Source organism: Heloderma suspectum, chromosome 13, assembly GCF_057233095.1.
Source record: "Heloderma suspectum isolate Gila_16-S chromosome 13, 16-S_ref, whole genome shotgun sequence".
NCBI lineage: Eukaryota > Metazoa > Chordata > Lepidosauria > Squamata > Helodermatidae > Heloderma > Heloderma suspectum.
The window spans coordinates 32,760,284-32,783,672 of NC_139470.1; the positions used below are offsets into that span (position 1 = coordinate 32,760,284).

The window sequence follows — 23,389 nt, forward strand, 5'->3', positions numbered from 1 at the left end:
GCCAGCCTGGAGCAATTGGCAAAGATGACGCTGAAACCAGCAGAAAAGAGCTTCTGGCCCAACGGCGGCGGGCCCTTCTGGCCCTCCGTTGTGATGGGGCGCGGACAGGCCGCATGCCCCCTGGGTTGGGCCCGTGTGCCGCAGCGACCATCAGCCAGGCTGCACGTGACTGCCTCCGATAGTCTGCCCGCCGCTTGGGCTCCGCTCCTGTGATGCTTGAGAACGGGGCGTCGCGCGCGCTCTCCTGCGCGTGGGGCCAATTCACGCTGGTCTAACCCAGGAGGTGGCTGGGAAGCGGGCCTGGGCGGGCTCGGCGCGCTGTGCGCGGCCGCGCGCTCCGCCTCCCTCACAGCTGCAGAAAGGGGGGGCGCAGCGGAGCCGGCGCGCCCGCCAGCTCGCGAAGGGCGGCCCGAAGCGTCCCGCGAGCTCGGTGCTGCGGCGCGGGAGGAGCGGGGCCCCTCCGCGTCGCGCTCCGCGCAGCGCGGCCTGTTCGGCCGAAGCGCCGCGAGGGGCAGGGAAGCTGGCGGCCCCTCGGCTGCCGGCGCGCGAGCGGGGCTCCCCCGCGCGCCAGCCTCCCGCCCGGCGCCCCCCGTCCGGCCGGGCTCCGGCCTACTGACGCGGGGCGGGGCGGAGCAGCGGGGGCGGCGCCCGCGCGGCTGGCGGCGGGGGAGCCGCCCCGGCCCGGCCCGGCGGCCCGCGGCGCCCCGTCCCCGCCCGTGCCAGCGGCGCAGCCCGGCGCGCGCAGGCGCGGGCGCCCCCGGCGGGCGGAGGCCGGCGGCCGCGGCGCGCGCCCGTTGCCGTGGCGACGCCCCTCCCGCGGCGGCTGCGGGGCGAGGGGAGCGGCGGGCGCGGAGGCGCAGGGGCGGCGGCGGCCCAGGAGCTCCGAGGCGGCGGCGGGCAGGCGGCGGCGCAGGCCCCGGGGCCTCAGGCGCCGCTCGGCCATCCGGGCCGGAGCGGCGGCCCACCGCGCGGGGCGAGCGGCGGGCCGGGCCTGGCTGGCGGCGCCCCCGGGCCGGCCCGCGGGCGGCCATGCAGAGCTCGGGCTTCCCGCCGCTGGGCAGCCTGCCGTGGTGGCCGCGCGCGGGGCAGCCGGAGCGCGCCGGCCGGGGCGCGCCGGCCGCCGGCCGCGCCTCGTGCTCGTGCTCGGCGGGCGCGGAGGCGTGGCGGCGCGCCGCCGCCGACCTGGAGCGGAGCCTCGCGTTCCTGCAGCAGCAGCACGCCGAGACGCTGCGGGCGCTGCACGAGGAGGTCGACCTCCTCAAGCGGCGGAACCGGGGTGAGCCGGCGCCGCCCCGCCGCGCCGCGCCCCGCCCCGCCTGCCGGGAGGCCGCTGGCGGCGCGCGGGCCGGGCCGGGCCGGGCCGGGCCGGGCCGGCCGGCGGGCGGGCGGGCGGGGCGGGGCGGGGGGGGCTCCCGCTGAGCCGGGCGCGTGGCGGGCCGCGCTGACGCTGCTCTCGCTTGGTCGCAGATCTTCAGTACAGGCTGGTCATGCGGCCGGTGCTGCAGCAGGCAGGTACGGCGCCCGCGGCCTCTGCGGAAGCAGCCCGCGTCGCGAGCCCGGGGCGGGGCGGGGCGGGAGGGCAGCCCCCGCTCGCGGCGGACGGGGCGCCGCGGTGGGAGCCGCGCCGGGCTGCGCTCGCCCGGGGCCGGCCGCAGCGGGCGGGGGCGCTCGGGCCGCCGGCGGCTCGGCAGGAGCGCCACGCGGGCGGCGACTCTGCCCTGGCGGACCTGGGGCCCCGGCGTAAGCGACTGGCCACGCCGCGAGCGAGCCCCCGCCGCCTTCCGCGGCCGGTCCCTTCGCCGGCGGGGCGCAGCAGGCCGCCGCAAAAGCGCGGCGTGGCCGATGGGGCCGCGGGAGACACAGCTGCTGCCGGAGACTCCCCGCTCCGCCCGCGCGCCCCACGTGCGCCCGGCCGCCGCCCACCCACGTAGCCTGGGTCTGCAAAGCTTCTCGCCACAGGACACCGCCGTGGAGCTGGATGCGTTGTCTGCCCCAGCTGCAGAGGCGCATAACAGTTGTTTAAAATTTCCAGAGAGGCAGCTGGGTTAATCTGCTGCAGCAAAGATGGCATCGCCTTTCATGGGCAGCCACCCACTTCGGCATCCTCTCCCCTCGTGTTTCCTCCTCCGTTCTCATCTGCTCGGAGCCCTCCTAGAGCATCTTCATAGCACCGCATTAGCAGGTGCTCAAACACAGTGAAGAAAGATTTCCCAGCAGGGATGGCGCTACCAATGTCTGAGCCCTACCCCTAGCCCCCTGTTAAGGGCCTGTTGAGATGTGTGATGGGGTGGAGCGAGCTGGTTAGCCTGACTTTGGAAATTGGTGAAGACAGCATGAAGGGTCCCCACTAGGTCTTGATCAGCTAGGTGAGGAGAGGGTGTGAAGTCCAGCACCTCCAGCATCTAGTTCCAATATTGGGAATATTCCAGCCAGAGCACCAAGAAGCATAAGGTCACTCCTGGAACTGTCCTGTTTGGCCTTTTCTATCTTAGCGTTATTTCAGTGTTCTCAGTAGGGGAGAAGGGGTGTTAGGCTGAAGCAAAGATTCACCTTTGCCTCTTGTTGCCTCATGCTTTCTGGCTGTCTTTGCAGACTTTTCCTCCAGCACAGTGTCTGGTAAGTCACGTCCAAGGAGCAGCTCAAAGAGGAAGACAGTCTGCAGCTTGAAGATGGCAGAAGAGCAAAGAGAAGAAGGTAAACACACACGTGTAATTTAAACTTTGAAGGTAGTACGGTATGATCAATTTACGCAACACTTTGCAGATAAAATAACTCATATCTGTGCTGACTTGGGTGCCATATAGTTGGTACAGTTTTAGTTGATTTCACTTTGGCCTCTGCTTGTTTGCTTTTTTCTGTGTTTATTTACAACATTTGTACACCGCTCCACATCTAAACAGATTCCACAGTGGTGAACAAGAGATAAAATGAAACAACAGATAAAAAGAAGAAACATGATATTAGGATTATTTTTTAAAAACAGAGTGCCAATAAAACTGAGGCTGGTTAACCAAGAAAGGCTTTCTGGAAAAGAGCTGTTACCAGGAGGTGCTGAAAATAACCCAGTGTTAGCGCCTGCCTGACCTCCAGAAGCAGGGAGTTCCATAGGACAGGAGCCACCACACTGAAGGCTCCTCTTCTCCGGGTGGATTCTAGTCAGGCCACAGGTCCATGTGGAACCACCAGGAGCAGGCCCTCGGATGACCTCCGTGATCGGGCGGGTTGGCAAGGGAGAAGGTGCTGTCTCGGGTATCTTGGTCCCAAGTTGTTTAGGGCCTTGGACACTGGTACTAGTACTGGCTTGCCATGTCACACAACTTGGATGGGACGTACATGGAACGAATTAATAAATAACACAAGATGGCACTAGTTGTGCCCACAGTGTTCCAGCTGTCATGCCTGTGTGGTGTTAACAAGGCAGTTTTCTGTCAAATATCTTTTAGGTTCTGAAGAACTGGAAAAGAAACAAGTAAATGGTGAGTTCACCAAGGAAGAGAGCACAGAAGAGGAGAGCACAGAAGGGGAGGTTGACAGTGCAATGCAGAAGGAATCCGAGGTGCTCAGTCCAGAGCCTGAGGACTCACCAGCAGAGGGGCCTCCTCCTCCCAGGTCTGAGAACACCCTTCATAGAGGTGGTAACCTGTGGGGGGCATTTCCAAGAGGCAGCTATTTTGCATTATTTTTAAAGAGTGGATAAAGTTCCTCGGCAAAGACTCCCGAGGAAACTCAGCAGTGATGGAATAAGACGAGAGGTCCTCTTATGGATCAGTAGCTGGTGAAGGAACAGAAAGCAGAGAGTAGGAATAAATGGTAAATTCTCCCAATGGAGGGAAGTAAATAGTGGGGTCCCACAGGGATCCGTATTGGGACCGGTGCTTTTCAGCCTGTTCATAAATGATCTGGAATTAGGAGTGAGCAGTGAAGTGGCCAAGTTTGCGGATGACACTAAACTATTTATGGTGATTAAAACAAAAAGGGATTGTGAGGAGCTCCAAAAGGATCTCTCTAAACTGGGAAAATGGGCATCTAGATGGCAAATGCAATTCAGCATAGGCAAGTGTAAAGCGATGCATGTTGGGGCAACAAATCCCAACTTCAAGTATAATCTGATGGGATCTGAGCTAGCACAGACTGACCAAGAAAGAAATTTTGGGGTTTCAGCTCAATGAAAATGTCAGCCTAGTGTGCGGCCGCTGTAAAAAAGGCAAAATCCATGTTAGGCATAATTAGAAAAATAATTGAGAATAAAACTGTCAATATCGTAGTGCCTTCAAACAAATCTGTGGTGTGACAACACTTCGAATATGGTGTACAGTCACTACACCCAAAAAAGGATATTGGAGAGATGGAAAAAGTTCAGAAAAGGGCAACTAAAGTGATCAAGAGGCTGGAGCATTTCCCTATGAGGGAAGGTCCCAACAGCTGGGCTTGTTTAGCTTGGAAAAAAAGAGGGTAAGGGGAGACACAATAGAGGTGCACAAAATTATGTATGGTGTGGAGAATGTGGATAGGGAGACATTTTTCTCCCTCTCTCATAATACTAGAACCCAGGGTCATCCCATGAAGCTGATTGGTGGGAAATTCAGGCCAGATGAAAGAAAGTACTTCTTCCATAGTTTGGAAGTAGTATGGAGCTTGCTACCATAGGATGTAGTGACGGCCACCAATTTGGATGGCATTAGAAGGGGGTTAGACAAATTCCTGGAGGAGAAGGCTATCAATGGCTACTAGTCCTGATGGCTATGTGCTACTTCCGGTACCGTAGGCAATGAACCTATGTATACCAGTTGCTGGGGAAAATGGGCAGGAGGGTGCTGTTGCACTAATGTCCTGCTTGTGGGTTCCTGGTCAGCAGCTGGTTGGCCACTGTGTGAACAGAATGCTGGACTAGGTGGACTTTTGGTCTGAACCAGCATGGCTCTTATGTTCTTGAGATTAAAAATTCTGCCTACTATTTATCATATAGCAATTTTTTAAAGTGCAAGGCTGTTTTCATAGAATTTGCCCCACTGTTTCAATAGTACTTTCTGTGCCTCAGGGACTTGCAGCTCTGGTTTGCTAGAGGAATTTGTTACAGGAAAGTGTTTTTGCTAGAATTGGCTGGTGGGCTGTTAGTGACGATAGTGTATGAAAAGAAATTCTGCTTCTGCCGTTAGAATAAATACATTTTATTTATTCTACTTTCAATTTGGTGTACAAAGACCAGGGTGTTTTTTGGCAAGGTAAGGATGCCGGCTCTGGTTAATTTTCCCTCTTCCTTGCCTGTTTTAAAACACATTTCCATTTGGCCGTTAAAGAGATTTGGAACCCTACCTCAACTTCACAGCAACGGGTGTCCCTTGCTGCTTTCCCATCTGCAGAGATGCAGAGGTTTGTGGCAGAATGACATCCCCAGTCCCCCCCAGCAGAGCTGGGGATGCGACAGTCCCCACGGCCTCCTCCAACCCCTTCTTGGTGAATGTCCTCCCTTCCTACATGCGGAAGCCGCCGACACTGGAAGAGTGCGAGGTGGTCATTCGCCAGCTGTGGAACATCAACCACATGCAGATGCAAGAGGTGAGGGGCCCCTTCCTCAGGCTCGGGAGCAATGGCGCTGCTATTTGGAGAGGAGCAGGAAAGTCACTTTCTCCTCTCTCCCCTTCAGCTGATGTATTTGAGATCGTGTTTGGAAGACATCCACAAGACCAAAAGAATTCCTGAAGATTACATGCTAGCCGGTCAGCTTGGGTAAGCTGGTTTCTGAGTTGAAGGAGGAAAGTCAAGTGTCGGAAGGTGCCCGAGGAAACCTTTTACTCTGGGGGCAGCTGGGTGTTGCTTACGCACACCGATTGCATGGTGTTCTGTGAGGGGAGGCTTGATTGCATTTTGCTCACATGGCCACATGGTTCACACATTGCTTTGGGCTTGTTTTCACTTGCAAGTCTACTTGCATTAGCAACACAGCATGGGAGCTGGGCGCTCACAGCTCTTAGCTAGGGACCTTACTTTGTTCTCTGAATCACCAGTGTTTTCTCTAGGACGCCATATGTTGCTGTGAGGAAGATTTGTGATCTTACCTGCTTAAGGAAGGAGATAACAGCTGAAAGCAACTGTCTGAAATCTCTTTTAACACATACCCTTTTCCATGTCTGCAGACCCCTTCTAGTGCTGGTTTTTGATTCCTAGATTCCAACAGAATTAGCCCGCTCATTCATTTCCTTAATTTTATTCCTTCCAGCAATGTCAACCTCACTTACATTTGTTCTCAGTAGCGAGGCTTCTGTTTTAATAGCAGCAGGAAATAGAAGTGACATAAGTGAGGAATAGTCTGCCTTCATAGTGATAGCGAGAACGCTACTCCGTGGTTAGTAAATTGCTGTCTCAGGTGCTAGGAACATAACAAACACCGCCCTCCAAGCTGCACAGGTGCATTTTACTCTCAATCTTGAGTTGTGGCATTTGCATGTGATGCTGGCAAGCGCTGCATTTTCCTCTTATAACACCATATCTGGAATGGGGGACAGCATGCATGATGAAAAGGCACAGGCACAAGAATGGAATTCTGCGAATAAGATTTCAGATTCGATGGTGTGAATGAGTAATTCAGATCAAGACAGCATGCATGCAAAATAGCTTCTTGCTTGGGTCGTGAAATCTGTGATCTGTATTCCAAGAGGGACCATTTCATTGGCTGAGGGATTAAAGGGCTAGGGGCAATAATATTCCCCCCACCCCACCCCTGGATTCTGAGCCTCTAGTAGAACATTTTCAGACAACTTTTAAGTGGATTTTTTCCTTATCTGTACTTGCTGCTTATTTTGAATAGTAGCCTTGGGACTCTCTACCATTGCCAGGGGCTTCTTGCATCTTCTGTGAGCTCCCACTCCTTCCCTCTGTTAACCAGGGGAGTGTTCAAGTAGAGTGTCGAGCAAGACAGAAATCTTTGGAAAGCACATCTGGCTGCAGCGTGACAGTTCCTGCTGCTCCCAGCAGAACTTCCACAGCAGTGCAGGGCCCTCTTGTCAACCACTGACTCACCCATGCCAATTAATATGTTTCATGTCTTAGGAGCCAAGAGACTACACGGTTACCCAGAGTGAAGAATATTCCTAAGAAATGGTAAATGGATTTCTTAGCTTTGCATTGCCCCCCTTATAACACTGGCAACATGGCTTATTAAAATTGTGAAATTAAAACTCTACCACATACCCGAAAAGATTTTCAGGTCAGCAAAAGTATGTACGTCTAAACATCTTTTAAACCTGTTTAAAGGTTAAAGCTGTTTAAAGGTCAAACAGATGATAATGCACAAGAAGCATAAGCAAACCCTACTACAGCTCTTGCTTACATTTTTTCCAACTGTCCGTCATGCTCAGTTTTGCCTCCATTCGGCTGGAGCTTGGAATGACCTGAGTACAAGATCCTGCTGGGATGGGCGCAGTCTTGCCTTTTGCTTCAAGGCTGGGGGTGGGTGGGAGGCGCACTGAGCTCTGCTCTGTCGGGATCAGGTTCTTCCTCTTCCACTTCAGTCTCTCAGGAAGGGGTCTGTTGAGAGGCTGAGTTTGTTTATCATTGTTTTGCATCTGGTCGAGAAGCAAGGCACTAGTCATAGTGCTGGACGAAAACTGAAAATAGGCAGGATGGCTTCTGCTGTATGCTCAGAAAGCAGTGTGTGTTTGGAGGGAAAACCCTTGAGAGCAGCTTCTGTGCCCAGAACAACTTTGGTACCAGTCTGTTCTTTCCCTTGTCAAATTAAAAGAAAAAATAAAATAGAGCAACATCAGACTGGGATAATTGCTGTAATGTAACATGAATTAGTGTCCCAGCTGAATACCTCAGATAAACGTTACCAGATTTTGTTCTCTATGCTTGAAATAAAATATAACTGCTCTTTGCTTGAAAAGTTAAATGTTGTCAGCCAAGACTTGGAAATGGTTTCACTCTTCTTAGGGCTAAAACTAGACATTCTGCCTTTTACAGCAGCCCTTTAGAATAGGGTATAGGCAACCTAGTGCCATCCTGGTGTTTTGGGCTACAACTACCATCAGCCCTAAGTAGCATGGCCAGTGGTCAGAGGTTAGGGGAGCTGTAGTACAAAATGTATGTTGGGCACCAGGTTACCTGCCCCTGAGACAGACCAACTTTATGAGAAATGTTTCTTTCTTTCATGTGAGACTTATTTAAAAGCGTACTTTAGCATCTCCCTTTGATGTAACCACTTTGTTCTCCAGTAGGATTCTAACACCACTGCCTGCTGCTGAAAGGGCCGTGCTACCAGCACTGAAGCAGACATTAGGAAATGCTTTTGCTGAAAGACAGAAGAGGGCGCAAGCCATTCAGAGGAACAGGCTCCATCGGACTGCGCTTTAGCCAATACGGTCCAGTTGGCACCGTTCTGTACTGTCCTTGCCCTAAAGTGATTCAGAAACTAGCCCGGCCACCTTTGATTTCCACTTAAGAGTTTGTACCAGAAGCGCTTGCACTGTACACTGTTTCTGGCGTTCTTCCCACATTTTTTTAAAATGTCATTGTTAACCATCTGTTTTGGTTCACTAAGCTATAGGAACTGGTCTGTCTTCAGTAATGATAGTTTACTGCTCTTCAGTACAGAATTTGGAGTGTTAGCTGTGAAATGCACACAAGACTGCCTAGACCACACCAGGCCAAGGGACTTTGTTAAAGGTAAACCATGAGTGTATGATCTTGTACATAGGCTGCTCTGGAATTGGCAGAGGTAGGTTTGTAAAAGAAAGCAAGTGTGTATTAAACACTGGAACAATACATTTATTACAATAAAACAAATGCCTTGGTTCATGTATGAAATATTGATACTGTTGTACTGCAATTAATCTGCTTAATAAGTACACTTTTTAAAATGTCCTCAAATTGACATAGTAATCACAGATTTACAAATGTCACAGCAGTCAGGATGCTGTGTTGAAGAGTGCAAACCAGTATTCAGAGACTCTGTGAAGTTGGTGGCACAAGTGTGTGGAAACAGCAATACTTCTCCGACTGGAAGAAGAAGAACTCCACAAAGAGTTGAGCACTGGGCGTAGAAGCAAAGTCTGGGCTGAGCGAAGTGGCCGCGGTCTCCCCCTACAGCCAGCAGGGGGAGCCAAGGCGACGCGTGGCGCTTCTCCTCCCCCCCCCCCCCCGCCTCATCAGACAGCTGAGCTACGAAGGAACGGTTTGCATCCCTTTGTGGGTTGCAGGCCGCCTCTTCTGGGAGTGGCATCCAACCAAACCAAACATACATATACATATATACTGGCACTGGACGAGGTCTGAAGGACACTGTCCCTTTTCTTATAGTAGGGAGACTCCATGACAGAAGTCTACGCACACTCTTCTCTAAGAAGACATTAAAAAATGTTGCTAACACATCTGCCTCGAGAATGTGAAATTCCACCCTCTGCATCAAAGTCTACAAAGGCAGAAGAAGCACAAGCGCTAAACCTAACACCAGGCTCTGTAACAAAGCTTGATTCCTAGTAAACAAAAACAATTTTAAGGCTTCTGCTTCTCATATTCTTGCCCTGCTTGGCTAGGACTTTTCCAGTGAAGGCCCAGCGAGAGGAGATGATGTTAAGCAGCAGACAGGCAGGCCTGTCGGATACTCTGTGCCCATGTGTTGAGGAGCGCCGTGACCGAGTGCTTGTCAGGAAGCTGCAGCAATTTGGACATCATGTAGCGATACACTGACTGCAAGAAAGGGTTTGCTTCTGGAAAGAAAAAAGGGCGGTCCCATGTTTCAAAGAGAAGTTACAAGAGTGACTGAGCAACTACATGTGGTTTTTTTAACAACTCTTCATTAAGTCGTGGGCCATCAAGGAAGTTGGGGATTTTTAATGGCATGGGAAGACTGCAGAGCCTGAAGAGGGGGAAACGAGTAGCTCTTCTTTCCCTCATTTTTTTAAAATCCCTGCGTCGTCTTGGAAGCTGTCTCCTGTTGCATATCCCAAGCCTCTTCTACTGGTTCTGCAAGGTGTTTTGTCTAAAGGTTTAATTTAATGCATGGCTGTCTTTGGGCCAAGGCTTTTCACGCTGGCTCTTTGTCTTAATGTCACAGAAAGTAGGGAACTGCATGGCCACCATTCTGCAAAAAGTGCACATTCACAACTTCACCCTCCCAAGTCAAACAAGGACTTGCTAAACTGGGAATCTCTACTTCCAAAGCTTAAAAATGTGTGGCCAGTTTTCTTGTAAAAGCCCAGAAATCATTGGGGGAGGGTAGCCTTGTGCCGGGCTTCTCTTCCTAGTTCTTTGCCTCTGCCCTCATTTCCTCCTCCCATTATCCTGTAACACCAGGAGACCCAACTTTTCCTCCTCTTTTCCTATGACAGTGAATCCACATGCAGAAGAGAGGATGGGTGCCTATAGTGAGTGGCCCAGTGCAGAGTCCTGGAGTGTCATGAGGCAACAGCAATACTCAAACCAGTTGCAAGGCTTAATATGCACGCTCCGCCCACCTGCCCTTCTCCCTCCTCCTACTTCCATACCGTATTGTTGAGGGTTATCAATCCACAGGGGGCTCTGGTCTGGATAATCAGCTGGGACACTGAGCTGTAGTGGTGGGACATTTGGAAGGTTTTTGTCATCTAAAATGAGACATTTTGCATTACTTAGAAAATATTTTGCAAAAACTTGAAAGGTTGAATGTGGAGCTAGTAGTAACTCAGAAGCACTAGCATTTCTTTCTCCATACAACTGGTATCTGGACCACCAAAGGATCCTCCGCTGTAACCTCTCCTTTCTTAAACAAGTTTCCAGCCCTCACTAAGTACTGCTCAATCTGTGCTGCTGCTAATTTGGGGTTTCTGTTAGTCTGTAGGCGTCGAGGGGTCTCTCGCGCTCCCTTGAACCCAGGGCTGTTGGTCCTTACCTAGCGTGCATATGAGGCGGACCGTGCCACTGTTGCTGCAGTGGGAGGGGTCCAGGTTCACCAAGAACTTGGGGTTTAATCTTGCAACCTCCCCTTGCAATACGTTCGGAATGGTCTGCCGCTCGTCCTCGTCATGCTTCCGCTTCCGAGGGGAAGTGACTGGGGCCCTGTGGAAGAAGACCCACCCAGACAATCCACTTCAGCTTCCATTCATGTTGCTTGTTAATGCTTACAAAAAGAGGAGAGCCATCCATTAATAACTGGCCTAACAAAAATACCAGAGCAACTCCTGATCCTAGGAAAGAGTCAGAACAATACACGTGTCGTAAAAGTATCTGACAAATTCCAGAGGGGCAGCTGTGTTAATTTGTTGCAGCGAACACAAGAAGTCTTTAAGCACATTAATTCGGAAGGAATAAAGAAATGAGATCAAGGACTCTGTGACCTTCCCCAGTGCCCGGAATCTCTTAGCCATCTCTTCGGCAGCAGAAGCCAAAGCAACCATACGTACGTGATGGGTGGGCCATGGATGGCTGTCATAGCTGGCATGAAGGTCCGGTACAGGGAATGATTGAAGACTGGCGAACGGATGTTTGCCAGGACGGCATCCAAGAGGGGTTGGCACAAGTACTGCTGCTTCGTGGGAGGAACTGCAGGGGGCGGGGGGGTGGGCTGACACGCAAGAGACACACTTTTTACGTGCACGCGCACGGACGGTGCAACTCTCCTTTGGCTAAGCTCAGACAACGCCCCGCATAGACCTAGAGCTTCATGAGTCTACCCCCTTACTTGCTGGTGTCCTCTGGACCGAGCGCAGCCAAGACTAGGGGTCGGCTCCCCAACTCACCTGCCCTGCCTGGCCTGGGCCTTGCCAGTGTCCAACATGCCTCCCTGCCCACCCTTACCCACCTTCTGGGCATCTGCTCCTCAGCCAGACTGGGGCCCCCTGGCTGGTGCCTGCCCTCCCACCTGCACTCCTGCCACACACACACGGCCTACCACAGCCATGTCATTCTTGAGCTTCTCCAGAGCAATTTCACATTTCTGCAGTGTCTTCAGAGGACAGCTGGGAAGGAAGGAACAATATCAGAGACAGTCTTGGAGCAGACTGTTTTCCGTTTCTGGTGAAAGCAAAGCCACACTCTCAGTTCACCAGATGAGCATGGAAGAGGCAACTGCAGCAGCCACGAACACAGAGATGAACTCCTTGCAACAGGCAGCTTAGCTGACAGTTCTGGAGGATGCTGCTCTATGCGGGGGGCAGAAGAGAGGCCAGAATGGAGCCTCCTCCTGAAAGCTGGCCCTGCAGTGGGGGGATTGGGGCTCTCTGCTCAGTGGCTTTGCTCCTCTTTGGAGCTGGGTGCTGGAGGACACTGTCTCCCACAGAGTGCCCTTCCTGCCCCCAACCAGGCACAGGGCATGCTGGAGCCAGGGCCATGGGTGCTGTTTCTTCAGCTACTCTTGCCCGTGGAGACCCCACGTGATCAGGGCTGCCTCACCTCCTCGTGTTGCTTACGACAACTTCGTTCGGGGGAGGAGAGCAGCAGGAGGTGGTAGGTGGGTGGAAATGGGGACAACCAGCCGCTTACCGTTTTGACGGATCAGTCAAGATGTCCAGGAGGCTTTTCATCTTGCTCAGGTCCTTCTTCCTGTCTGAATTGAAAAGCAAGATATTCCTGAAAAGAATGGTCTTGCAGCTTAGAGAGAAACCAGACTGGTACTCATTTCCATTTTGTACTTTGCTTAGAAAAACCCTATCCTTTTTCTTCCATCTGGGAACTCAACGTGGCTGGCAGCTTAGAAATACAAAAATCGTCAAATGCTGCCAAGACAGGCCTAGGGCTGGGCTCACACGGGACGACAACCCACCACAGGCTGCCAGCTATTCACATTATTTTTCATTAACAAGCCGCAGCGAGAACCCATGGCTTGTTGTAGGGTTATTCTTGCCCACAATGGGTTGCCATGTCTCCTGACCCCGGGAGCCCTATTTTATCATGGGTTGTGGCAATCTGCTACAGAGCCGCTCAGCAAGAATGGCAAGAAAGCCTGTGCCACTCGCTTGCCATGATCTCGCCAGTGGCTGCCCTTCCACCAATGCCGAAATGGCACTCTGGAAGGGCCATCACTCATTCCCCAGCAATTGGTGCCTCAAAAACGCACATTTAGGGTTGTAATTTATTATAATTATTTTTACAGTCTTCCGTAAATGCACAAGGGCACACTTGCAGCTATCCCATGTGTGTAGTCTTGCCTGGTCAATTCCCTTGTCTGTTTCAGCTGTCAAAGGGAGCAAGGAAGGGGAGTAGGTAACACACAAGGAAATTAAGGTGAGGTTGCATATCAGCTAATTTGCATACTGCTCTGAAGGACCAGGAGAGAAATAATAGTAAGGGAAAGGAGGAGGCCAATAATGCAGTTCAGAAGCACCTAAAATGGGGGCAAACAGGCAAGGGAATAAATGCACCAAAAGGGGGAGAGGACAATATCTCCCCCTCGACAATGTGACCCTCTCGATTTCAAATATTAGACTGATACTTCTCAGTACCCCCCACCTTTTCAACACTTCCCCAACTCTCCAGCTACTCTGGAACGGGAGACATTAACACTTCCCCTTTCGTGGCTCCTTTTCAGGGCACTTACTGCTGCAGTTACTGTAGTAAAAAACATCCTGAGAGAGCAGCTGCATGAGACAGAGCGAATGGGGCCCTGGAGCGGGGGGAGTGGGTCTAAGTACTGCTGATGCCCCGTTTGCTCCATCCTGTTCTGCCACCTTTTAAGGAATTAAAAAAAAAAAAAACCCATCAGGAATATTTGCACATTTTGGGGGGACTGGGAAATAAGGAAATACATGCAAATTTAATGGTTGAGAAGAAAATGGAGGTGAAATTTGCACAAATTTTGCCTCCATTTACTTCCTGGCCATTAAATCTGGGTACATTTCTCTGGTTTTTGCAAAACTGTTAGGCAACCGCACCAGTTACTGCTCCAAAAAAGGAGCCATGAAAGCAGGGGGTGGGTGGAGTCAATATCTCTCCTTTCTGGAGTAACTGGAGAGTCAGGGAAGTGCTGGGGGACACTGAGAAATGTCAATTGTCCAATACTTGAAATCGAGAGGATCATGCCGTCAAGGGAGAGAGAGGTATTGTCCCCACCCCTTCTGGTGCCCTTACTCGCTTGGCTGTCTCTCCCCCCCCCCCCCCATTTTAGGTGCTTCAGAATTGTGCTACTGGGTCCCTTAGAATTATTTCTGCCACAGACCATCACAGCCGGTCGCAAATTAGCCAATATGCAATCTTGTCAATTTCCTTGTATGTTACCTACTCTCCTTGGCTGCTCCCTTTGACAGCTGAAACAGGCAAGGAAATTGACCAGGCAAGACCACACATATCGGACAGACTTGCGCAAGACTGATGAAAAAAATAATTTAAACATTGTAAGCCCAACTGCACATTTTTGAGGCACAGAAACACATTTTTTCAAAAGCCAGGGGAATGAAAAGAGGTAGTGATTGAAACAGGGAGGGGGAGACAAGATGGGGTTTGCCGCAGAGTCCCCTGGGATAAGTGCCAGAGCCAGCTGGAGGACTGAGGGAGGAGGAGGGGAGAACAGGCCATGGCAAGCTTGATGGCCTATCAGGCACACCGTGAGTAGTTCAGTGAACAACCCACCCACCACAGCTCATTCGCGGGGTGGCTCAGCGTGGTGCGTGAACCGCCCTATAATATCCACCGGAACGGGTGATGGCTGTCCAGGGAATCAAGTTCAGCGGCAGCCTTTGTTTTGTGCGTGCTTGATTGCCACAGATTGATTGCCTGGCATTCGTCTGATGCCAGGAGGCAGAGAGTGCTGGGGTCACACTGGCCTCACTCTCTGGTCCTGGCAATAACCTCCACAAGATCGTGAAGCCTCCACAAAAATAAATTAGCTGGAAAAATAAGATGGGTGGATGCACGCTAGCAATGGCACAAATTCACTCTGAACAGAATTTTTTTTTAAGGGTGTGATTGGCGGGGGGGAGGCGGCAGGAAGAGGGAGAGCAGCAGGCAGGCATCTGCCCAGGTGAACAACAAAGGTTTTTTCGGTTCAAGGTGTCAGGCCCCCAAAGCAAGCCAGAACACGGGGCGCAACACCGCCACGTGCCTCTAGCAGCAGCGGCAGGTGGTGGAAGAACAAGGTCCCCTGCAGGCCTCCGGGGGCCCTGTGCCCAGCCCAGCCCAGGCTCCCAGGGCAGCTCAGCCATGGAATGCATCTTTGCACTGATCCAAGAAATGGTCACCCAGTGTCTCTCCCTTTACTTCTCAGGTGACATGTCATGAGCAAGATATGGTTTATTACTCACTTTGCATGGAAGAGGGCTCTGTTTGCAAGTAATATGGCAGCTAGTAGAAAATACCACGCTTAACCTGGATTGCCAGGTCAAGGCCCATGCACATCCTTGGCAAGCAGCTGTAAGAGGCACAGGTCAAGGGTGGGTGCTGCCAAGTCTCAGCACCTGCACAGAAGGCACCAGGGCCTGCTGCCAACAGAATTCCCACACAAATCCCGGGATCTCCCAGAAGTGGTACACTCTTGCCAAAGAGCCTCTATTTCGAAACCCCAAGGCTATGGAAGTTTTCTTATGGTCAGCATGACTACCTTGGTTTCTATATCCAATACCAAAGTATCCCAGCCAGTATGTGTAACCTGCAAGTCAGATGAAGGTCCAGCAACTTCCTGCACATCCCAGGTTAACAAAGACAACAGACCACTGGAAGGCGCACCTTCATTCTTATCGATCTTGTTGATCATTCTCCGCAGAGGCTCAATGTACTTGGACAGCTGCTTGAGTTTCTCCAGGTATTGCTGCTCCTCGGACTGGCTGGAACTAGCTGGGCTCATGACAGAGTTGGGATTGCCTTTGAGGCAAAAAGGTTACAGGTTAAGACACCAAGGAGGAAGGCAGGCATGCCAGGAGCCATCCTGGCATGGTCTGGCGCAAATCTCCTCTCCTGCATGTAGCAGGCTGCTCTCTCTCCCTTGCTTATCTTCTGCCACTGCTCCCCCCACCAAAAAAGGTGTCTTGGTGATTCAGGAGCTGGGACAAGAACTTCCTTTATCCCAAAGGTGGGCTATCCTGGAATAGACACTACTTGCATCAGCGAAGCAAAGCATCACCAACTACCTTGTGTATGCAACAAAATGTTCACCCTTCTCACCAATCCTAGCTTTAAAAAATCCCCAATTCCCACAAAACTCCAAAACTATATGTAAAAATTCCTGGTGCGCACAGATTTGGGAGACCTTGGGTGAAAGGGGGACAGGCCTGGGCTTGCTCACTCAAGCCCTGTGCAGATTACCTGGAGTATTTAGCGGCCCTGGCGATGGGACGCTGAAGTTCTGTGGTGTTCGTGCAGCTGCTGGACTCTGAGAGGGCTGTGGAGATGGGCTGGGGAGGAAGCTGCTGGGAGATGGGGCTGGTCCAGAGCTGAAACAGGAGGAGGAGGAGGGAAAAGATGTTTCCATAGGGAAGTGTGGCCACTATTTACCCCACATTGAAAACCTGGCTCCCAGAGCCAACCTCTTCTTGCTCCCACCTCAAGGCTCACCTGACATTGGAGTTGGGCTGAGAACTAGGCTGCCCTGGCTGGGGAGAAGGCTGTGGCTGAGGAGGCGGGGGCATTGGCTGGGGTGTCTGGGCTTGCTGGGCTGGTGAAGGAGAGGACATCATGGTGATGCTGCTCTGGCTGACCTGGAACAAAGGAATAGCCGTTGGCAAGAGACGCCTCTCCAGGACAGGACAGGCCTCTAGGAGAGCAGAGAAGGTGCCTCTGGAGCATCTGCCTTTGTCACGGGGACTCTGACCAGGAGGCAGCAACTTGGCCTTGGGTACAAGCCTCAGCTCAATCCCAAGCTTGCTGGGTGGCCTTGGACAAGCCCTTCCTGCCCAGACCGAGCTGCCATACTACGGACGGAGCAAGGACCGCAAATGCCCTTCAGATGAAGTGTGGGAAAGCAGGCCCAGCAACAGCATTTCACATGAAGCACTACACGACATCACTGCCTACGGAGTTCTTTTCTGGCTTCCCGAGTGCAAGTTGTCAGCAGGCAACGGAAGGTTCCTAGACCAAACATCCGTCAGACAACTGGCAGCCTCAACCAGGGCAAACAACAACCTTCTTTCCAGTCCAGTGCACCAAAGCCATGTTTGCTTCTTTAAAGGCCACTTCCCGTCTGCCTAATAATCCACAATAGGGCACACACAAGCCAGCTGCTCCCCGAAATGACCCAAGAGGATCCAGCCTGAGTGGGTGAGTGAGTGAAGGGGCGAGGGAGAGGGGCGCTGAGCACTTCCACTGGGCACAGACAGCAGAGCCAGACGGTGCTGGACAGAGGGACTAGGTGGAGCAGTGGCAGGTCATTACACATCTAAGTGTGTGCTTGGGGGTGGGGTGGGGGGACACAGTGACACAGCCACAGCCCACAAATCGCCCAGTACAGTCTGAAGTGCCAAGTTTTGGTCAGGACTTGCCGGTTCTAATGGGATCAGCACTGGAAGATCAGGTAGACAAAACATCCAATTCTTTTGAGAGTCTCTTCCCAGACCAGACAAGTGGTGTGTAACCAAGCTGAACAAGCCCAGTACATCCTTGCTTGTCCTGCTCCCCCCAGCCCCTGCCCCGCAATTCCAAATCACAGCTAAATGTGTGTGTGCAGCTGACAACGTGATGCTGCTTCAGGAACTTGAAGTAGAAAGGGAAGGCAGAGATTCAGGTCCTCCATCCCTTATATTGACAGACCACTGGCTTTAATGTGCCTCTGCCTTGGATTTACAAACTGCCGGATGCTGAGCTAAGGCAAAGCGCCCTTGGATACGCAGGGGCTACGTCCTTCCTCATTTCACCTCAGGATGACTGCTCACACAACATGAGGTAGATGTCTGCAAGCAGACACAGAGCTTTCTTTTTAATGTTTCAATTCATTGGAAGAATTGCTTTGAATGCCAACTATTTTCAAAACAGAGGTACCACTCAACCACAAGGGACAATTCTCCAGTTATGCTTACTGGAAGTCCTGATGATGATTGTGTACAAAGCAAAACTGGACTGACAGGTGCTTCAAACCCAACACTGTGCCTAAGAGTCCCTCTGCCTTCTAGCCCCACAACTGCGGCAACTCAGGGTAGAGGAAGAGGCACGCCTGCCCAGCCATTTGACAGGAGCAAATAGTGGGAAACCCCTATTAAAATCCAGGGTGAACCAGACCCACCCCCTGAGTGGCTCGCCCACTGAGTCGCTGCAACATCTTTTGAGTGCTGGGCTTTGGTGGCAAACAACTCCTGTTTCAAAACGAAAGGCACCAGACTGGAGAATTTTAGATATCTGCCAATTTAGGGATGGGACTTGGCAGTGAGCATGTTACCTGATTATCATTTGGGTCCAGTTGATGAAAGGCAGACCAGGAGCACAAGTGCTTGTGAAGGGATCAATAGGAGCCAGGAGCACTGAGAGACCTTGCGTGCCTCTACCCATCCAGACCACGGACTACTGAGCTGACCCAGCCAGGCTGTTCTCCAAGTCATCTGCTTCCAGTGGACGCAATGCGGGGTGAGTCAGATGTGAACTAAAATTCTGGCTCAGAACTGTGACCATCTTTCTCAGACTGAGGTTGTATAAAGTCCCTTACACATCCTTAAACCAATCAAAGGTGCCCTAACGAGAAGCTCTTGCCCTAGGATCTTGCCAGGGCCACAGTTATGACTCTGTTCCCCCAAGCCCAGGCTCATCAGCAGACGTCAGCTAAGCTATGCCTCGGTCAAGGTGCCACCTAAGCCTCAGTTCTGCTTTAGTAAAAATGAACAAGAACAATGGTCTACCCCCAGTTACTGGTACACGATCAGAGAGATTATAAAAAGCTTGTAAACAAGGCAAGCTGTACAACAGAAGGTAGGAGGGAAACAGTTAAACGAAAGGAGCCAAAGTTGTGTGGTCTTGAAAAAGCATCGGTGCTAACTGAATGAATACCAAACATGACACGAGACTGCCACAGAACGAGGGGAGCAGTTGGCTGTCAGCTCTTCAGGTTAATGCCACTTGAGTCCCATGATGGACTCCAGCAATTCCAAATGGTGGGAAACCCAACAGGGACATGTGCTGGGAAGATTCCAGCCTGTGCATGGAGCTATGGGGGTGTTATCTCAAGATCAAGGGGACCCTGCTGAAATCTTGGCAGGTAATATGTTCCTTATTTGTCCAGGGATCTGGTTTATTACCAGCACTTAACGCTGCAAGGTATATAGGGAAAGTACTGGGTCAGAGACATTGTTTTGACCCCTTTATTCACAAAGGGGATAATCCTAATTTAGAAATCGCTCATAAAAATGTATGTGTGTGTAGTGGTGGTGGGGGGGAATTGGGCCTTCCATTATATTGCCACTTTGGATCAACTTTTTTCCTTTTATGCTGCTTTTAAAAATGACACATTAAATGCAGAGTTTGATCTATCTTAAGAGTGCTTGTGAGCAGTTTATTCAACTTAAAACATTTGTTATCTCAGCTTCATGTTCCTGCTGAAAACTCCATCTTTGTTATTGGACATGAATCTTCCAATAGATGTACCTAAATCTGTAATTTACCGTTATCAGAAACTCAAAGATATAAATAAAATTGATACTAATTATGTCTGAGATCTTTGGAATAATGAACTTAAATATCCTATTCTCTTAAACCAATGGTGAGTTGCTTTAAAACAGTGAAATGAGCCTCTTTTGATCTTAAAATAAGTTTCATAAAGCAGAAACTTCTATTTTGAATTTATTGGATATTTCAGGGAATGTTTAAAATTGGTTACAGGCCTCTAGTTGCTGGAGGAGTAATTTGGGAGTTGGAACACTTACTCATGTAGTCTAGGTTTCTCCCACAATTTTTCCATTTTGGTCTGACGTTCATAGGACTGTCAATATGATTCTACGATGATCACAGTTTGGTGAAAATGCACATGTTCTCTTCAGCTAAACCCCTAGTATATGGAACGGCAAAGCAGAGTCATCAAGGCTCCACGGAATAACACCTCTTTCCATGGCTTCTTATAGAGTGCTACCACGATGCAGTCAATAAGATGCTGAACGTTGATGTAGGAAACCTGGGTGCAAATCCACGAACTTGGGTGTTGTTCATGGGCAGTCATTCTTGCAAACTCATCCTGCACACCCTGCCCCCACCCTGCATATATAAAATGGAAATCTAAACCTCTCTCACACATGGGTTTTGTGAGGAAGATGAACGTAGACTGTACAGCAGGTCTACAGAGGTGATAAAAATAGCTTTCTCTTTTTAGTACCAGCAATCTGAAGTCTGTTTGATGGCACAGGTTTCCCTTTCACGTCTCCCTCCCTGCTCAACAAAACAGACCACAGAACTATTAAAGCTATTACAACTATTAAACTCTATTAAAGCTAGACCGTGGCAAATGGGGATGAATCCCAGGAGGGTCCCACAAGGTTTCCTTTTGGGGAACCAAAGGGTGAAGAGGAGGAGGAGGGAAGGAATCTCTCTTCTCTGCATCCCTGAGAAGATGTTTGATTGGGACTAGACTGAGCCAGGGGACAGAAACACCCCTCGCAGGGGGCAAACCGGGTGGGGGAGCAGAGCAGAGGAGCTGCTCAGTCTAATGGACAACTGGGGTGGAAGAGGCAACACGCTGAGCTCAGCCCCTCCAGTGGCTCAGGAAACACCCTCCTCCTCCTCCCGCTGGGTCCACTGACAAGCTAAACACACGTATCAGCAGCTGAGCTGGCAGCTCACAGGGCCCTGTGCATGTGAATGTGCAACGTGCTCGGGGGGAATTCGCGCAAGACCTCTTCAGGACGCTCCTGCTCTTGGAGGCAGATCTACGGCCCTGCCTGAGGCCCCCACCATACACTCCCCCTCACATCCTGGGACCACGTGAGTGGCGAAGAGAGCACATCAGTGATTGGATATGCCCTGCAAATCAGTGCCTGGGCAAGGGAGCGCCAGTGCAACCCAAGCCAGCTCTCAAGGGACCCCCCAGCCACGATGCGCGCCGGCTCCAGTAAATACCTGAGGCATTTGCTGTCCACCCAAAGGAATGGTGCTTGGAGGCGTGGCAGAGACAGCGGTGGTGGGCGGGAACCGTGGTCTTATTTGCATCCCACCTCGGGCCATAGTTGCGGTGATCATCTTGGGAGGACAGAGGGACAGACAAAAGTAATCGCAACACGAGAAATGCAGCACACTGGCAGGATGGGAAGCACATGCAGGCCGTGAGGGGAGAAGTCAGGCAACTGAGTCTCAGGAAGGCAGCCCGAGCAGCAGCCCGCCTGGGCAAGGCTCCCCCTCTGCCGATGGCTGACGAGGGCCAAGGAGCGACAGCAGAGCCCAACTGAGGGTCACACCCCAGCGACTGTGGAAACATTTTGCTTAACCTGAACACCAGCTGTCAAGGCTCTGTGCTGGATGCCAACGCTAGGACAGAAATGGGACGCCTGGCACTCAGTTGAACTGGCCCCTGGACCACCCAGACACACGGCCCCAGCCTGGACCGGGTCCTGGCGTGACAAGGGCCGGTTCTGCTCTAGTTCTGCAACCCTCTGTGCCCAGCCTCATGCGGAGCATGGTGCACTTTTGCCTGGTACAGGCAGGTGGCAGCCAGAGCAGCGCCCAGCTAAGTCGGCGGAACCGTCTGGAGTCGCCCAAAGGCCTGAGAGCCACTGGAAGAGCCATGCCAGCCCCCGGCCTCCTCCTGACACTCAGTCCCTAGACTAGCCCAGCCCTCGTGGGGATGGCAGCAGGCATTCTCACTTGGTGCCCCACGTCAAGCGATTGCAGCAGCCACAGCAACATGTCTTGAAAGAGGGTCACAGAGCTCAAAGTTAGAACACAGGGGGAAATGCCACAGCGCAAGAGCACCAAAACCCAGCCTGGCTGTTAGTTCATGACAGGGCGATGTAGCTCTCCCTCCCAGCCTGGGGCAGTAAAGGAGGGGCAGAGGGCAGGCTTCAGAAGGAATGACAGGCGTTCGGACACAAACCACATGCGCACGTTCAACGCACACACCATGCAAAAAATGCCACAAAAATGCAAATGAAAGCCACGAGAACCACCACAAAGCACAGCAAAGCATCCGCTCCTGAGCAGAGGCGGATGGCGGGCAGGGCAGGGCAGGGCAGGGCAGCAGCAAGACAAGGGCTGCCACACGGAAGGCAGCCGGCAGCTCTGGCCCCGCCAGGCCTCCGCCCACATGCAGAGCCACACACGACACTGAGAGGACACTGTGGCTCAGCCGAGGGGACCACCTTGGCCCAGTGCCTCCTGCCACACCGCCAAAGGGAAGCCTGCGGGAGCCACAGCCTCCGAGGGCAATGCTGCCTGAGAGGCAGCTCTGACTGAGCCGCCGCCCTCCAGCTGCTGTGGGCTCCAGGCCCGGGCTCCGCAGGGGAGCGGAATGGGCTGTTCCAGCGGCACCATTACTTCGGAAAGCGGAACTGGTGCCTGCCCCTCCTGCAGTTCTGCCAAGAAGTCCCCCTTCAAGGGGAAAGGAGTCTGCGGAGAGACTGCTGGGCTGCATGGTTTCAAGAGTGGAGGCCTGAGGAACAGCAGCTGCGGCACAGAAATAGATGCCTCTCCCAGCTTTACGGGGGGAAGAGCACAGAGCAGCGGCAGGCGCCCCCTGCCCAGAGTCCCCAAATGCCCCAGCCTGGCTCCCCGGAGAGCTTTCCTGCTTCACAGAATAACTCCTCTTCCTGGGATCTCTTGACAAGAGTTCTGATATAATGTAGTCAGTATGATGGTGAATTTGTAAATCCCTGAAATCCCTGTTCAAATCCCTGAACTCACTGGGCAGCTATGACCCCAGTCCCCCCCCTACCCCCACATCTATACAATGGAAATACTAATTGCTAACCCCATAGGGGGGTTATGAGGTATGACCAAGATATGAAGCATACACCATTTTGCCCAGTAAAAGTACTCCCAGAGAGGAATTTAGCTCCAGCAGCCATTACATATGGCTGACTGCAACAGAGGGGCAATGGTTCAGGCCCCCAACCTGCCAGAAGAACCATATCTGGGGGGCTGGCAGCCAACAGACGGAAAGCGGAAGTCCCCATGGAAGAACAGTCTCAACAGACCATTCAAGAAATTCCCATAGCACAGCCAATAACCCTTTGCAGTTAGGACACCTTGCACTGATTAGAAGGTACGGCAGGGCCAAGTGTCAACTTTAGTTATTCAGCACACCACTTTCCTGGAGAAAGGAGTTACACTCAGAAGGGGGCAGCAGGCAGCAGTTGCCCCCCAGTGGCAGATAAAGTGCAGCGCCCGTCAAAGCAGCTTCAGAAGAAGAAACAAGAAAGAACCCACTTCCCCAGAATCAACCTGCAAGACGCTGAGAGACTAATGGAGAGGTCAGGGAACTGCTGCAGTCTGGGCACAACAACGAGACCCACAAAATACTGGCACGCATCTTCCCTAGGACAAAAGCTTAAGAGTGCAAGGTTCAGGGGCCAAGTATTCCCCCCTTGAAATA

The 23,389-nt window shown here is 52.1% G+C and overlaps 2 protein-coding genes across 6 annotated transcripts in view; one reads left to right on the forward strand and one right to left on the reverse strand.

The window, feature by feature from the left end:
• Nucleotides 1-214: 214 nt before the first annotated feature.
• On the forward strand, nucleotides 215-8,808 carry CCDC74B (coiled-coil domain containing 74B). Its single transcript, XM_084819964.1, has 8 exons — nucleotides 215-1,276; nucleotides 1,468-1,512; nucleotides 2,593-2,694; nucleotides 3,444-3,609; nucleotides 5,361-5,556; nucleotides 5,645-5,727; nucleotides 7,048-7,098; nucleotides 8,214-8,808. Exons 1-8 carry the CDS (start codon nucleotides 1,030-1,032, stop codon nucleotides 8,347-8,349), a joined length of 1,026 nt encoding a protein of 341 aa, XP_084676090.1. The 5' UTR covers nucleotides 215-1,029; the 3' UTR covers nucleotides 8,350-8,808.
• Nucleotides 8,739-23,389, reverse strand: part of MED15 (mediator complex subunit 15) — a 61,063-nt gene continuing 46,412 nt past the window's right edge. For 3 of the 5 annotated variants that reach the window (XM_084819949.1, XM_084819947.1, XM_084819948.1), the window contains 10 exons: nucleotides 20,923-21,042; nucleotides 16,453-16,595; nucleotides 16,204-16,331; nucleotides 15,628-15,762; nucleotides 12,454-12,517; nucleotides 11,864-11,930; nucleotides 11,376-11,536; nucleotides 10,865-11,031; nucleotides 10,482-10,580; nucleotides 8,739-9,704 (listed from right to left, as the gene is read on the reverse strand). In XM_084819949.1, the coding sequence (XP_084676075.1) occupies nucleotides 9,568-9,704; nucleotides 10,482-10,580; nucleotides 10,865-11,031; nucleotides 11,376-11,536; nucleotides 11,864-11,930; nucleotides 12,454-12,517; nucleotides 15,628-15,762; nucleotides 16,204-16,331; nucleotides 16,453-16,595; nucleotides 20,923-21,042 (1,221 nt within the window). In that variant the 3' untranslated portion in view covers nucleotides 8,739-9,567. The remainder of the gene's footprint in view (nucleotides 9,705-10,481; nucleotides 10,581-10,864; nucleotides 11,032-11,375; nucleotides 11,537-11,863; nucleotides 11,931-12,453; nucleotides 12,518-15,627; nucleotides 15,763-16,203; nucleotides 16,332-16,452; nucleotides 16,596-20,922; nucleotides 21,043-23,389) is intronic. The other 2 variants (XM_084819952.1, XM_084819950.1) reach the window with 2 other exon arrangements.

Coding starts and splice junctions, on each gene's coding strand:
- CCDC74B (XM_084819964.1), top strand. CDS start 1,030: ATGCAGAGCTCGGGCTTCCCGCCGCTGGGCAGCCTGCCGTGGTGGCCG. Junction 1,513..2,592: donor GCCGGTGCTGCAGCAGGCAG/GTACGGCGCCCG, acceptor CTGTCTTTGCAG/ACTTTTCCTCCAGCACAGTG. Junction 5,557..5,644: donor ACCACATGCAGATGCAAGAG/GTGAGGGGCCCC, acceptor TCTCCCCTTCAG/CTGATGTATTTGAGATCGTG.